The sequence below is a fragment of the Haplochromis burtoni genome, unplaced genomic scaffold (genome assembly GCF_018398535.1).
Source record: "Haplochromis burtoni strain Fernald_Lab_line unplaced genomic scaffold, NCSU_Asbu1 Contig_184, whole genome shotgun sequence".
Classification (NCBI taxonomy): Eukaryota; Metazoa; Chordata; class Actinopteri; order Cichliformes; family Cichlidae; genus Haplochromis; species Haplochromis burtoni.
Window position 1 is genome coordinate 49,345 of NW_024582545.1, and position 17,205 is coordinate 66,549.

Consider the following 17,205-nt stretch of genomic DNA (forward strand, 5'->3'; position numbering starts at 1 on the left):
GTGTGCTGTTTTAGCTCTGCTGAAAGGTTGTGTGGAGGTGAAACGTCTAGAATAACTCTGAATAACTTTTTTTTTTTTTTCTCAGATGATTTAGTTGTTGTAGTTATGAGCTTTATCCACATGTGTTTGTGTGTGTCCCACCCCAGCAGCTTCTGCTGAGTTTCCACATTTTGGTGCCACAGTGAATATGTCATTTTAACATTTTCCATACCAAGAAACATCAAAACTGTTGAGCAACTGTTTATTTATGTCCAGAAACACACAAACACACACTTCAAATGAAAAATGGTTACAATTTCTCAGTCGTCTGCTGTCTACAGTGGGGCAAAAAAGTATTTAGTCAGCCACCGATTGTGCAAGTTCCCCCACCTAAAATGATGACAGAGGTCAGTAATTTGCACCAGAGGTACACTTCAACTGTGAGAGACAGAATGTAAAAAAAAAAATCCATGAATCCACATGGTAGGATTTGTAAAGAATTTATTCGTAAATCAGGGTGGAAAATAAGTATTTGGTCAATAACAAAAATACAACTCAATACTTTGTAACATAACCTTTGTTGGCAATAACAGAGGTCAAACGTTTACTATAGGTCTTTACCAGGTTTGCACACACAGTAGCTGGTATTTTGGCCCATTCCTCCATGCAGATCTTCTCGAGAGCAGTGATGTTTTGGGGCTGTCGCCGAGCAACACGGACTTTCAACTCCCGCCACAGATTTTCTATGGGGTTGAGGTCTGGAGACTGGCTAGGCCACTCCAGGACTTTCAAATGCTTCTTACGGAGCCACTCCTTTGTTGCCCGGGCGGTGTGTTTTGGATCATTGTCATGTTGGAAGACCCAGCCTCGTTTCATCTTCAAAGTTCTCACTGATGGAAGGAGGTTTTGGCTCAAAATCTCACGATACATGGCCCCATTCATTCTGTCCTTAACACGGATCAGTCGTCCTGTCCCCTTGGCAGAAAAACAGCCCCATAGCATGATGTTTCCACCCCCATGCTTCACAGTAGGTATGGTGTTCTTGGGATGCAACTCAGTATTCTTCTTCCTCCAAACACGACGAGTTGAGTTTATACCAAAAAGTTCTACTTTGGTTTCATCTGACCACATGACATTCTCCCAATCCTCTGCTGTATCATCCATGTGCTCTCTGGCAAACTTCAGACGGGCCTGGACATGCACTGGCTTCAGCAGCGGAACACGTCTGGCACTGTGGGATTTGATTCCCTGCCGTTGTAGTGTGTTACTGATGGTGACCTTTGTTACTTTGGTCCCAGCTCTCTGCAGGTCATTCACCAGGTCCCCCCGTGTGGTTCTGGGATCTTTGCTCACCGTTCTCATGATCATTTTGACCCCACGGGATGAGATCTTGCGTGGAGCCCCAGATCGAGGGAGATTATCAGTGGTCTTGTATGTCTTCCATTTTCTGATGATTGCTCCCACAGTTGATTTTTTCACACCAAGCTGCTTGCCTATTGTAGATTCACTCTTCCCAGTCTGGTGCAGGTCTACAATACTTTTCCTGGTGTCCTTCGAAAGCTCTTTGGTCTTGGCCATGGCGGAGTTTGGAGTCTGACTGTTTGAGGCTGTGGACAGGTGTCTTTTATACAGATGATGAGTTCAAACAGGTGCCATTCATACAGGTAACGAGTGGGGGACAGAAAAGCTTCTTACAGAAGACGTTACAGGTCTGTGAGAGCCAGAGATTTTCCTTGTTTGAGGTGACCAAATACTTATTTTCCACCCTAATTTACGAATAAATTCTTTACAAATCCTACCATGTGAATTCATGGATTTTTTTTTCACATTCTGTCTCTCACAGTTGAAGTGTACCTCTGGTGCAAATTACTGACCTCTGTCATCATTTTAAGTGGGGGAACTTGCACAATCGGTGGCTGACTAAATACTTTTTTGCCCCACTGTACATAAAATTGTTTGGCACTGTCTGTTAATGAAAACGTCTCCACAGTCGACATACTCAGCTTTTTAGGAACTCATAAAAGTCATAAAACAGTTTGGAAATGCTGCAAGTTTAAATCCTCTGCTCATACTACAAATGTTGAATTGAATTGCATATTAGGATTTTTGAAGATCGTGTCACATATACTCTTCCATATCTGCAAAACAGTACCAACATTTGTCTATTGGTTTGGACTAAAATATAACAAAGTGTCTTTAGTACGAGAGCCAGAAAAGGTTCACTTGCATCACAGAATCCTTCAATCAGCAGATACGTGAATACTTACACTTCTGTCAAATTATATTTCATATAGTTTTATCTCATTTACTTCGCTCTACAAGTTGAAGACAAACACTTTTGCAATTTAGATTAATGCAGAGAGTGTTTTATAATTCAAGTATCCAAAATATGTTACCTGAAATTTTTTGTTTTGTTTACAGCTGTTTGTGGAAGTCTTTCCTCTAAATGATTATGGTAACCACTGGTTACTGGGGAAAATGTGTATCCCCAAGTGGCTGACAGGTGGTCGCTGGAGACTGTCACTAGAATAAGTCACAGAAAGGAGGCTGCATCAATAACCTCCCTGAAATTGCTTTTGTTTGTTAGCACTGCTAGACTTGCCTGTAGTTTACATGACATTTGGAGTGCAGAAACAGAAAATTCTTGTGTAAAAGTTTTGCCTTAGCGCACAACCAAACAATGACTGTTTGTAGTTTTTACAGTTTCACTACTGATCAGCTACTTTTTGCAGAAAAGCCAGTGTTTTTCACAAAACTACGGGTAACTAGGGCAATCAAATACCTCTTTTGAACCAATTTCTCCTAGCGAATGACAGCAACCTCAAGCAACTGTGCACCAACAGGTTGGGGACTCATCAACCAGTCAGGAAGGCTGTGTTACTGAAAAGAGAACTGCTCATTTCCAGATCTATATATTTATATTTTATTTTTGGACTCTGCCAGAGGAGCTTTACATCTGCAGATCTGCAGGATCCTTAATTATCCCTGACACAGACACAGGAATGGTCAGGACCTACAGGTCTCACCTGCTACACATTTCATCCTTTAAAAGTATTAAGCTGTTAACCAATTTCTGTGAATCTCGCTCCAACTAGTATCTGGAGTCGGCAACAGTGAACTATAGTTTAGTTTTGTCCTGACTACAGGCAGGATAATGTTCACAAAATGTGCCAATACACCAAGACAGTAGTAAGAGCCGTCAAGGTCAAAGCATAAAATAGGATTTCAAACACTGCTGTGTTTCAGGTTAAATCTCAACTGACAAAAGACAGACAGAGAAACAGAATACAGCCCCAAATTAAGGAGCAGAATAAACTCTGGGAGGAACAATGTAGAAAAAAAAGAGCAGAAACCTTTTCCCATGCTGATTTTACAGCTGCTCTCCACTGGTTTGGCTTGTGTGTGTGTGTTTGTGTGTATTTACTTTAATGTGACCTCACTCCGGCTCTAGCATATAGCTGTTAATGAGCAACCATAAAACTCAGAGGGAAAACCCATTAAAATTCCTTCTTTTCTTTTTTAAAGTTGCCTTCCTAACTTTAAAACCATTACCTTGAGTTCTGTTCCTGCTCTCCTTCCTACTGAGTTACAATATAAAACGCTTTCAAATAAATATTTGCACGCTGAGATTCATGCTGTTTCTCACTGTTAACTCTGACTTTGTGACGTTGTGGCGAGGACTACAGTGCTGTGAAAGTGTTTGCCCCTTCCTGTTTTCTTTGTTTTTGCATATTTGTCACACTTGTTTCAGATCATCAAACTAATTTTAATATTAGGCAAAGACAGGCCGAGTAAATACAAACTACACTGTTGAATCCAAAAATCACTTAAATAGAACCCGTGTGACAAAGTGAAGCAGACCAACACATGAAGCCATGATCTAAAGAAACAGCTGAAAAAGCTGAAAGTCACTGACATCCATGAGTCTGGGAAGGGTTGCAAATACTCCAGTGAACCATGGTGGTGGTAGTGTGATGGTCATGAAACCATGAATTCTGCTCTCTAACAGAAAATCCTGGAGGAAAATCTCTCACCATCAGTTCATGCCCTGAAGCTCAAGCACCCTCAGCTAGTCCAGCAGGACAAGGATCCAAAACACACCAGCAAGTCCACTTCGGAGTGGTTCAAAAACAGCAAAATTAAGGATTTAGAATGAACTAAAATCCTACTGAGATGTGCTGGCGTGACCTTAAAGAGATTGTTCATGCTGGAAAACTTTTCTGTGTGGATGAAATAAAACAATTTTGTAAACACAAGTGGGCAAGAAGTCATCTGCAGCAATGCTAATCGCCTCATACTATTTCACACCCCTAGAGACCAGACATGGTGTCTAACATGCAGCCTGCTAAATGATCTTTGCAGTGTTTTGGGAGGTTCTCTTGTTACCTTATAATATGAAGCACCTTGAGGATTTAGGCTTTTTATACAATTAATTAAGCAAAACAAAAAAAAATACCTTCTTTTGCTGAGAGTTTTCGGTAGACTTGGGTAGGTGGTTCTACTTTTCTGGCACACTTGAGATCGAATTGAGCTTCATGTGGCTCAGGCACTAAAAGGAGTTTGACACCTGGCCCTGACGCAACTTTCACTTAACTCTGGAAGTCCTCCTCCTGTGTGCAGAAATATTTCCCACGGTTTCCAGCTCCTCTAAATGTCGGCTTCATGATCTGTAAACAGCTGTTAACTGCTGGGACTCACTTCAGGGCCAGAAAATCTGTTTTTCCATACAGTGCCATATTGTGTCTGAGCCACTACGCATCTGCTAATTGTACAGTATACTATGAAATTTAGCAATCATTTTTCTTTCTGCTTTGTTTGTGGTTATTTTATTAAGTCAGTGGGAGTCACCAGTAATGATCAGGGACAGCAGCATTGGAGGAAAAGCTGAAGGTAATGATAAGAAATCAGTGTTCCCTATCATTAATGGTCTTTACAGTAACTCCGGCTATTTTCCTGAAAACCCAACGCGGCAGTTAATGTGACATCAGGCCCCAATAAATCATCCTCCACTGACTGGGTGGTGTTAAAGAGGCTCCATTAGAGCCAAAGATCAGTCGCCTTCCCTGTGCCGTCTTGGTTTCCTCTCGTCTGCCCATGTTTGTCTTTCCCAGCACAGAGGAAATAGACCTGATTCCCTCTTTCTCCCCATCACTCATTAACTGTCTCCCCCTTCAGCTAAACCTATCACATGGCAGGACTATAACTGGTACACATATTGTACGGCCTCTCCAGAGGAGGTTGTGTAAATGTTATCTCCGGTTACTAAAGTTCAAAGCAATAACGGGCTTGTATCTTTTGTCAGGTTCAAAAATAACTAAAGTTTTGACGCCCCTGCAGTTGACTGGAACGCAAACCCGCAGATGTTTCTGCAAAAGTTTTACTGAATAAAAATCAAATGCAGGAGAATATAAGTAATCATTTTCAAAAAAATGACATTTGTATTGGAAAGTGTGATAAAGGAAAGAGGTCCAAGAATAACTAAAGATACATAAAAAAAGAAAGAAGAACCATTTTTAGGCCTCAAGGGAGAAAAAATAACTTATTGCGGTTGGTCAATATTTATTGTCTGTTAAGAGTTCTGTTCTGACTAGAGGTAATTTAGGACATACGTTAATCTACTGTACAGAAAAAAAGCACATAGTGACAGTTTTTACTTCTATCTTTTATAGATATTAGCTTTATTAATCCCATACTAGGGAGATTTCCTTGTTAGAGCAGTACAAGGATTATAAAGTGAATCAGTAAAACTAAATTAGAGATATTATCAAAAACAATAAAAATAGAAAATAAAAAGACATAAAAATAAGATACAACAAAAAGAAATTGATAAGAAAGCTCAATAAGAAAAGAAATCAATGAGTAAAGAGTAAATTGTACTATGTACAAAGTATACTACATAGAGTAAAACACACTAGAAGAATTCGCTTATTGAATTGACCGTTTACCTAATTAAACACTCAGTAGTTTAACATTAAACTTCGAGTGTTTCCTCTCAAGCTGTTTGAGTTTCGCGTGCGGTGTTTGCACTGTTTTTGATGCCTGCTGACCTACTTCTTGATACGCTGTTCTCACGGGACGCTAGTATTACACTCTTGAGTAAATGCCTCCAAACACTGGCTGGCTGCTGTGTGAGATCACTGTCACTGTGATAACTAACACAGGTGTGTGTATGTGGGTTTGTGTGTGTAGCTCAGCTATTGCTGACAGGCATCCACATCTACACTTCCAACTCCAATAAACATTACAAGAGCGAGAACCCGGAATAGAAATCTAATCTGGGAGGGCTGTTTTATTCCTGCCCCCAAAGAGCCAATCAGCAGCTCTAACAGACATGATTCACGACAACTGCAGCTGTGTGGTAGTACAACGCAAAAGGTATAGCATACGTACATACAGGTAGGTGGCTGTTTTTCTGTACCTGTAACTATGTTTGCATTCAGCTGTCCAGGGTGTTACAAACCAGCTCTAAATGATGGATAACAAGTGACAGTGAGATAAGATAACGATTTTCACTGCTATGCATATGATACCCAGCGTTATCTATCCATGAAGCCAGATGACACACACCAATTAGTTAAACTGCAGGCGTTTCTTAAAGGCATAAATACTTGGATGGCCTCTAATTTCCTGCTTTTACATTTAGATAAAACGGAGGTTATTGTAGTCAGACCTAAAATCTTAGAAACATGGAGTCTAACCGGATGCTTACGCCTTGCGGCTTTACCTTGTCCTTCAGTAAGACTGTGAGAAATCTTGGAATTCTTTCTGACCCGGATGTGTCCTTCAACATGCATATTAAACAAATATGAAGGTCTGCTTTCTGTCATTTGAGAAATATCTCAGAAACTAGAAATATCCTGTCTCAGAATGATGCTGTAAAATTAGTTCATACATTTATTACTTCTAGGCTGGACTACTATAATTCATTTTTGTCATTGTGTTCTAAAAGCTAACTGTCTCCAGTTCATCCATAATGCAGATTTCCTGGGAGTTTTTCCTTCCTACTGTCACCAAGTGCTTGCTTGTTGGGTTTTCTCTCTGTTATTGGATCGTGATTGGCACTATATAAAGAAAACTGCCTTGAAAGCCATTAGCCAATGAGTTTAACCTGGATAAGCTAATCCTTCTTTCTGACACTTAAAAAGGTGAAAATTTAGAAAATAGGGCTTGAAATCAGACTTCTGTGTGTAGCTTGCAGTCTCTCAGTGTGTCTGTGTGAGTTCTCTGTGGCTTCCTCATACAGTCTTTGGACTTTAGGAGGAATTGGTGAGTCTAAATTGGCTGTAGTGTGCCTGTGAATGGCTGTTTGTGGTTAGGAAAATGCATGGATGGACCTGAAATGACGGAGAAATGACTGCAGGTTCACAATCCACAACTGACTTGATCACATACACAAAGACACACTCAGACTTCACTACTTTCTCTAAAACACGAGCACTCACGACTGCCTTACGGCGGCATATCACGCCGTTATCTCAGGCATTCGGTTTGTAGCCGACGTCTCCGCCACAGACCTCAGACAGACAGTCGCTCTCTCACATGATTCAGCTGTCTTAAAAAAACCTTACAGGCAACATTGCATTTTTGACACGTTTTCAAAAACAACAACAACAAAAAAAAGGGAATTTTAAATGTATTATTAAAAGAAAAGTACATGCTCATTATCAATCAGTGACTCAGCACACATACAACCCGTTTAACTGAAAACACATGCATGTCTGCTACACATCTGTGGCCACACACACCACAACCACACCAGAAATGTATTTTTAATAACTGACACCTAAAAGCCCACAAAAGCTCTTTACTCAGCATTACTCAGCACTATTAGAAAGCAAATGTGCTCAGCATTGGTTTCAAATTATGCTGAGCCAATCCTCCTCCTCCTCGAAGAATAAACCCACACCAGTGTTGATGAACACGAGAGCCAAAACCACTCTTTGAAACTCAGTGGAGTTTACAACAATGTCACTGCCAGATGGGATGTAAGCAGTGAGGTGTGAGGTTGGTTTGATCATGAACATGATGGGAATCTAAAGAGGATATAATGGAGTATATTATCTTATACTTTGTCTTATCTATCATCCCTGATGTCAGCAGCCTTGTGATGTGCTGGATTGACCGTGTAATCAGTGGGATCAGAAATGAGCCCTAGAGTGAGAGGGCGGAGTCTGAGGTATCTTTGCAGTGTCCGCTTTCCTGCTAAAAGGCCTAACAAAGGTCTGTGTGCTACTGTCAATAAGCAGCTCGAAACAATGTTGAGGTTCTGTCTCCGACATCAGCGCAACTTTTATTTTGAAACTACCACCAGCAGCAGATTGGTCATTCCACGTCTAAATGTTTGCTGGGATCGGTGGACGAGTTTAAGTATCTCACGCTCTTGTTCACCAGTGAAGGGAGACTGGAGCTGGTGAGTGATGGATCGATGGATCAGTGTGGCATCAGCAGTGATGTAGACACACCAATCCGTTGTGGTGAAGACGGCGATGGTCACTTTACAGAAAGGTTCCCATTCCAAAAGAACTCAATCGTGGATACCAGTGAGCATTTCCTACTGGGAAGATGCCAGGAAAACAGCCATGACAAGATAGAGAGATTAAGCCTCTTCACTGGCTTGAGAATGGTTGTATGTATGGAGGGATAGACAGACCAAAAACTCAACAAGAGAAAAACTCAAAATCCAGAAGCATCACATTACTTCCATTTAATTCCCAGCCATCTTCTATCAGGGTGGGACTTAGAGCCAGCCATACTTCTATTTTTGGACTATCCTAGAGCAGCTTTGCATGATTCACACAGTAGCCAAACATAGAGAAAAATATCTGAATCTGAACATTTAGAGCAATCTAAAGTCCGAGCTGTTTGTTCACAGGGATTACTTGTACATTAGATATATTATATCGCAAAAGAAGAAAAAGCCCAATAGGACCCCTTTTTATGGATTCAGGAAGAAGATTTCATTGATTATTACACTTAAAACACATTTAAAAACTAACTTTTAGTGCTGTTATATCACAGCTCCTCTCTGTGTTCTGTTCATTTGCTGACTCATCATTAACTTATCTGTGCATATATAAATATTTATCCACTAAAATGTGGATTAGTGCATGAATACAATAATGGGAGGGTTTTAACTCCATTGTATAAAATGGAATGTGACTGTTGACCGGAGAAAGACGAGTGGTTTATTTATTTTAATAGAAGTGTTGTGATTCGAACGCTGATCTCTCTCTTTTTGCCAGTGTCACACATCCTGTAACTGTTTCCTATGAAGGAAATAACTCTAGCTGGCTGTGCTAACACACACACACACACACACACACACACACACACACACACACACACACACACACACACACTTAAAGTTATTGAAGGCCTACAGAGATACAGTTGTATGGTGTTGCACTACAGCCTCATGTGGTCTGCAAAAACACTTTACATGAACCAGGCCTCCTGCACACCCAGCTGTCTTCTAGGAATTACACACAAGCATGCACACACACACACACACACACACACACACACACACACACACACACACACACACACCATTCTTGGTGAGTGATGCACGATGGGTGTGTGCGAGTGTCAAAAAAAATCAAAAACAGACTCCAACATGTTTTCCAGCTCAGATAAATATCATTTTATACCACATCCATCACATTATCAGCTAATTAACTAATCACTTCATGAACTGGGTCTCTAAAATGCACTTTAGGAATAGACTAGAATAGAATAGAATAGAATAGAATAGAATAGAAAAGAATAGAATAGAATAGAATAGAATAGAATAGCCCTTTATTATTATTGTAGATGTACAATGAAATTGTGGGTGCTCCACACCAACTGTGCTGGAATAAAATATAAACAGACAGCAGACAGGAGAAACAGAAATAAAACCAAGAGAGCGATATACAAAAATAGGAGAAAGGCACACATTAGAGAACAAGTAGCAAAGCACTTACAAAACAAAGTTTCTTAAAACCTATATTTATGTCAGAACGTTTGTTTTGTCTGATCAGTGACTGAAAAACTATAAAATAATTGATCTACTTTATTTTAGGGATTTATGAAGTCGTACAGTCAGTGTTTGTCTTTTTGTGTCATTTTAAGTTTATTTCTACTTCTAGGATAATTTGTTACAGGTTGTGCTTAAAGTTTTGGCTGCTGAAGCAATAATATCCTAACTTTGGTAACTACGGTGACATTTTGAAAATATATATTTGTGCCCATTTTAGTTTTAAATAAATGTTTTTCAAACTAATATTTGGTTGTTATCCTTTGGTAGAGGGCATCTCTACCAAAGGATGAAAGAGTAAATATTTTCCTGTCATGTCTGTAATCTGCCTGTACTGCCAGGTAACGAGGCACAGCACTGCATTAACACCACTCGACAAAAGATAATGAAATAAACTGTTAGCTTCCTCTTTTCTCTTGTACTGTGTGTGTGGATAGCTCAAAAGTGGGAAACGGCAAACTGCACCAGCTAAAAAATGAGCCTACAGCACAATCCAGAGGTGATCGACAGCATTACAGTGACAAATAAACCGAAATTTAAAATAACCTGGGTTTTATAACGCAGGAGACTTTTTAGACTCCTCTAGTATAACAAATAAATGTATGTAGTTTTTGTTTCCACAGACAAAGAAGATTTTGGAGAGAATAACAGTTTACATAATAATAATAAAACTAACTGCTGTTACTGGCTAACAATAAAACACTAATCTCTAATCATCAGACAGCACAGAGGGGAGGTCACTGAAGTGTGTGGTGCCCATTAAACACTATTTCACCAACGCATAACACTAAATAATCTTTTTTTTTTTTTTTTTAAAAACCACACTGTAAAAACCACATATTTGTGGATAACTGGACCACAGTTACACACAAAGAGATTCTCGTGAGTTGGATTAGACTGAGCTGACTGGAAAACAAAAGCGAGAAATCCCAGTCAGAGTGTTTTGTGTACTCACATGGAGTGGCGTGTTGTTGTTGTTGAGCTGGTCCTGGCTGACGGGCAACACTGGAGGATGGCAGTCCAGTGCCACTTTGTCCCGACATGCAGTGTGGCACGCGTACTTGCAACCTGCAGAGAAATGACCTGATTATAGGTTCATTCACTGGTAATAAAAGTATAAATGATAGGGTTAGCAGTAAGGAGCAGATATGCATACGGAAAAAAGTTTCTGTAACGTATATGCAAATGCTCTTTTGATAAGGGCAGCGTGTCGGTTGAGGTTCTTCTTCTGCAAATGGAAAACAACAACATGCAAATGATGACATGGAGGAGGGAGAGGTTTCAGAATAAAATCCGGTGAGATTAAACTATGTTTTAACATTGAAATGCAAATAAAGAGGAATTAAATATGACAATTTCTTTTCCAAATTACCATTAAATAAAAATAAAAAGTCAGTGAGCAAGATTCGGGCTCCACATTCAAGGATACTTCAGATGAGCAAAGCCTGTAGGAAAATTTTTAAATGACATTTTCTGGATGATACTGATTGAGTCAAATTCATCTTCTTTGCAAACTAGTGGTGGCTCACAAATACAGCATCATTTCTTTGATTATAGAAGTGTTTTTTCTTAATTAGAGAAATAAGTTTGGCTTAAAATCAAACAACCATCCCACTTATCCATGTTCTTCCACTCATCTCATTCAGCGTGGCAGGCTGGAGCCTATCCTACAGGATGGTCCTATCGCCACAACGTGAGAAGCTTTAGAAACAAAAATGTTTCCATGAACTGAAAAAGTTTGAGAATCATGGGACAAAAACACTGAGCAGCAGCTTTGAAGCTTCAGCTTGGCTGAATGAGCTCATCTGATCCTCCAGTGTTCATGTACCATTCTTATATTTTAAGGAATAAACATGATCTCATTAATGCAGTTATCTAATTGTAGACAGCTTGCAGATTCTAACACATCAATCACCAAAGCAACTAAAAACATATTTAATTCAGACAAACTGTTTGCTACAGCTTTAAAACTCCAGTCATTTGATAGAAATTAAGCAATTAGTAAGAGATAAATCATCTTTTTATCCATTTATCAAAGAAAACATGAAAATTTTGTTCCAACAACGAAAATATAGATTTCCTCATCTTTTTGATCACTAAGTCAATCATTTTAGGGATTTCAACTTTTGTGATTGGACATAAAAACCCATTTTAAAAACAGTCTTTGCCTCACAACAGAGCTTATTAAGCAATGTTTACAGCTTTGTTCTCATGACACAGGAATATATAAAAATATTTAAGGCTAAATCAACATGAAAACAAGTTAGCTGCAGACTAAATGTAGCCACTGAAGTCATATCTTCTTCCCTGTGGTGCCCAACTTTTGTTATAACTTTAAATTAAGTGGCACACACACACACACACACACACACACACACACACACACACACACACACACACACACACACACACACACACACCGAGCTAGCTACAACTGGCTACAACCCAAATGCACCATTAAAACAAATAGAACCGAGGAGGAGGGTTGTTCATAGTCACTTCTTGTAATCAAACAAACATTATTCACCCCAACACAACCCTACACGAGCCTCGCACATGCAGGTGTGTGCGTCTTTAGTCCCATGATCCTACCTGTCGACTTCTTTCTCACGTGCTGTCCAACTTTATCCGACAGTTTGCACATGGCTGCTCCCATCTCCCATCTTCAACTCATACACTCACTGAAATCCTGTCTACGAGCCTCAACATGACATCCTCCTGCACACACACACTCGCGCTGAATGGAACCACACATGCCAACACTCTCTCTTCTTTCCCTTTGCGGTGTTTCTCGGCCGTGCTTCAGATGCTGATGTGCCATTCTCCCCCGTTTCCCCGTCTGCCTCTCTCTCTCTGTTGTTGTGCTGAGTGGGTGATTTAACAGTCAAATGGAGGCCACAGTGAGATGGGCACACAGACAGGAGAGGTGGAGGAGGAGGGGTGGCAGTGGTGGATGGATGGATGGATGGACGTAGGACTGCTGACTCAGCCATCTGCAGCCACTCTCTCCTCCCCTCTCTCTTTTGCTCTCTTTCGTAGCTTGTTATGACTAAAGTTGGGTCGGCCTATCCAGTTTCCTGCCCATCCAGTCATCCGCCTGTCCAATCATCCACCTCAATCCCTTCTGACAATGAACCTGATCCACAGAGGAAGTCATAAAGAGCCTTGTACATCCATCCATCCATCCATCAATACCATTATGCAGCATGCAGGGTTATTTTTGGACATGAAGAAGATATCAACACATAGCAGGCGCTGCGTCAAACCAAACCACAAAAAAGTCAGTGTAGCACTTTAAACCACGATAAAGATTTTGGTTCCGCCATAAAGTTGAATTTTCTACTTTTAATTGAAACGAAAACCCCCAGAAAAAAGATGGATCTAGCTTCTAAGTCCTAATTGCCCCTTGGGGATAAATAGTCTTTCTGATTCTAAAATTAAACGTTACAGTGTGTGACATTTTTCACCACTAGATGTTAGTAGATTGCAGTCAACTGGGTTCTGTTGTCTTACCCCTTCCAGTTCAGGTGCATCACCCTAGCTACGGTGTCTGCTATAGGACAAGCATGTTTTAGTCAGGCATGAGAGATCAAAAAAATAAAATTTAGATTGTCCACGAGGCCGCGGCCATCTGGCGTGTTCACATTTGCCCAGGACTCAGCTGTTAATGCTGGGTGAGAAGTGTTGCATCTTTTTTTAGTCTGGAAGATGCTGTGAAACAGAAACAGCTCACTTCTGTTACAATTAATTTTGTAAATTATGGCAAAATAATTAGTGTCAGAAAGGAGGATTATCAAGGGTATTTTGTTTGCTATACGCAACTCATAGATCATTAGCCAATGATGCCATCATCCCCTCGTCGTCATCGTCTTAACTAACCAATGGGTGAAGGCTACATTCATATTTTATTCTGAAATAATTAATGGCATGTTCACACTGTCTAATAGCAAAAGGTGAAAAGCACCTATTAGTTTGTGTTCATGACTTTTAAACCACTTCAACAAAGTGAAATGTTCTCAGGAGTCTTCAGTCGTTATGTATCACTCGATACTGATACTGGCTTTGGAAAATGGAACAAATGGATGAATGGAAATTTGTGTACAGGAATACCAAAAAATGTCCTTGCATTTGCAATATAACTGACAAAAAAGGTAAACATTCATCTTCAGTAAGGAATTGTTAGGGCTGTTCCAGTGATCTCCATCATATCTCAGTTTTTTGCGTTTTTTTCTTCCTCCTTTTTCATCATCTTCCTCTCCATTTGCCTCATCTGCTGTCTCAGGGATAAAAGCATTTCCCAGACTCCACAAATCGATCAGACTCAATCAGCCCGCTGGAGGAACGTCTCAAACACACACACATAAACTCTGTAACCTTTTCTTTTTTTCAGTGCCGATGCAGCGTGAATGGTAAAGTTTTTACACCTAACTTTAAGCCTATAAACATGTGAAAACACATTTTGAGAAAGGGCTCATTTACAGCGAGTTGTCACTGTATTGATATATAATAAGTGACTGAATTAAAGATACATAGAAACTACTTTAAAAAGATAAACACGAGACAATTTTTTTAATAGAGCGAACAATGTACAACTTTTGTTGAGATTTTAATAAGCGAGCTGTATATTAAAAGTATTTGTCTCGTTGTATTCTTCTGAATTTAGTTCTGATTCAGTTGGTTAAGACAGCAAATGCAAAACATAATAGAAAAAATTCCCTCAAATATGAAAATGTTGATTTAGGAAAGTCAGATTGAGGAACGTTTTATTAAAAATTAGAATTACATTTGTTGTATTTAACGCTACTTTTCTCTTTATTTTGTCCAAAATATAATAAAATGCTTTGATGAGTCTGGACAATCTGAAACTTGACTGACTGCAGCCAAAACTACCATTTCAGTTTGGGTTTTAGCATCTTACATTAAAACTCAGCAGGGTCTCACATCAGAGGTCAAAGGTCAGAAATCCAAAACTGGCTACACACTATGGATTTTTCACCCGTGTGTGAAAAGTGAAATGTTTTTTAGCACGAGTTCTATAATTTGTTCTGTGTGTGCAGCGAGAGCGACCATGAGGCTCCGGCTCCTTTAGCACTCATGTGCTGAAACAAACACACACACACACAGCACAGACATGTCAATCATAAAGTTGGGCTAGCTTAAAACATCCCATATGGAAAAGAAATAGTAAAGAATTTTATGATTTACTCATGAAAGTGGCCACTTTCTCATTACTTTCATATATTGTTTTAGTAAGTACTTTCATATATTGTTTTAGTAAGTATCCAAAACATACAAGTTTCATTATATAATTTTTCAAGGGATCTTATATCTGTTTTCACTCTTGTATGCTTTTCATACAAGTTTCACACAAGACAGATACAAACTTTATACGATTTATATATATCTTTTCCATATGGGATGCCTTACTTTGTCTTCCTTTGTGATTCTAACAGGGTCATTATTTATAAAATAATCTTCAATTTTTATTAAGACTTAAATCAAGTCTGGGACTATAAACTAATGAGAAAAATGTTTACTTATGGCATAAGTAAACATGGGCATAAAGGGCATCTGGTCAGTTGCTACAAGCCATTCGGTCCCTTACAAATGCAGTGAGAGCTTGGCCTGCATTAGCAGCAGTAGGTCAGATTGTTCCCAGTGAGCGTTGGACTTTGCCTGGGTAAAGTGTTTACCACAGATTGTGTTCATAATTTTTATGGACAGAATTTCCACTTCATCCAACTGCCGAAAGGCTTCCACTTTGGCGGCCTCAGGATGGGAGTGATGGGAATGCAGCCTGACTGCTCATCGCTTCTTTTTTTACCTGTTGAAGTTCAGAGTCTAGCTGCTGGGATGGGGTTGGCATTCACTCAGCTTTGTCATGACTCTGTGCTCCTGGCTAGCTTAGCATTAGGATGCTGTCTGTGCAGGTGCTTAAAGGACCTGAAAAATGCAGTAAAATGCGGCTGTTTCTGTCCTGGATGCAGCTTCCCCTTTACCATCGTGCTCCTTTGTGTAATAAAAATAAAAGCAATGTCCTTGTGTATCTCCACTTCTCAAAACTGAAAAAAACAGAACCTTTTTAACACAACTGGGGACTAGTAGACTGGGAGGTAGTTGCTACTGCTCCACATCCATGGATAAATGGATGGATAATAGAAGTGACTTTGGTGCATTAGGAGTTAAAGAGAAAGCATTAACAAGGAATGCAAAATCAGACAATGCAGTTCCTGCAGAAAGGGTTAAGTATCCGGCGTGAAATATGTAGGTAGGACTACATATTGTGTCCACTAACTGCAAATACTTGTACACAAGTTAGAAGACAAAGACAGGTGCGTGAATGAGGACAGGTGTGGGCTGAATACAGCAGCCATCTGCTATCCCCTCATTATCTTTCTAGTCTTGTCTCTTTTGTTCCTGTCAACATGTCTGGACACGCGCTTGGGCGTATGTAATCAAACCTTGAGCCAGTCAGCGTATAAAAAGGATAAAAGTATAAGAGAAAAATAAAGACTGAAGAGGTTTGACATTACCTCAGCACATTCACACACACACTAATAGCAGCAGAAATGAAGCACTGACATTTGAGGTGTGTTTGTTTAACAAGTTAACAGGTTAACAAGTTATTTTAATTTTTGTTTCCACAGCATGATATTTTAGGTTTCTTCTTACCAGAGAACAGTTCAGTTTACTGTAAACTATAGGATACGTTTCCACTAACAGACGAGGAGAATGGAAAGAAACTGCATAAGAGAAGTTGACCGTGGTGAATACTGGCCACCTAAATGGTCTGTCCTGTTCATCGCTCATAACTCACCAGAGCTTCTCCACAGCAGACTGACTTCCAGGCGTCCAGAACGTCGCATCACTTTTGGAAAGCGATAGAAAAATCTGGACATTCTCCTCAGAGGTTTCCCAAAGTTTTTGGTAAACCCCATTGCACACACACACTCTGTCTCCCCCCCACACACACAAACACTGTTTTGAGGTTTTCTGGGTTCCTGCAGGCTTCAGGTGGTGATTCATATCCAAACATAACTTGATATAATTCCACAAAATAATCATCCTTCACTCCCATCCATGATGCGTCTCTGTCTGCAGTAACTGCTCTACTCTGGTCCCTCCTCCCAGAGACACCGTCACCCATTTGTGTGCGTGTGTGTGTGTGTGTGTGTGTGTGTGTGTGTGTGTGTGTGTGTGTGTGTGTG

General features: G+C 39.9%; 1 protein-coding gene across 1 annotated transcript in view; it reads right to left on the reverse strand.

Annotated features, from left to right (window-relative positions):
- Positions 1 to 17,205, reverse strand: part of rassf3 (Ras association domain family member 3) — a 72,048-nt gene that overhangs the window by 47,976 nt on the left and 6,867 nt on the right. Inside the window, exon 2 of the mRNA XM_042225842.1 lies at positions 10,953 to 11,065. Coding sequence (XP_042081776.1) covers positions 10,953 to 11,065 — 113 coding nt within the window. The remainder of the gene's footprint in view (positions 1 to 10,952; positions 11,066 to 17,205) is intronic.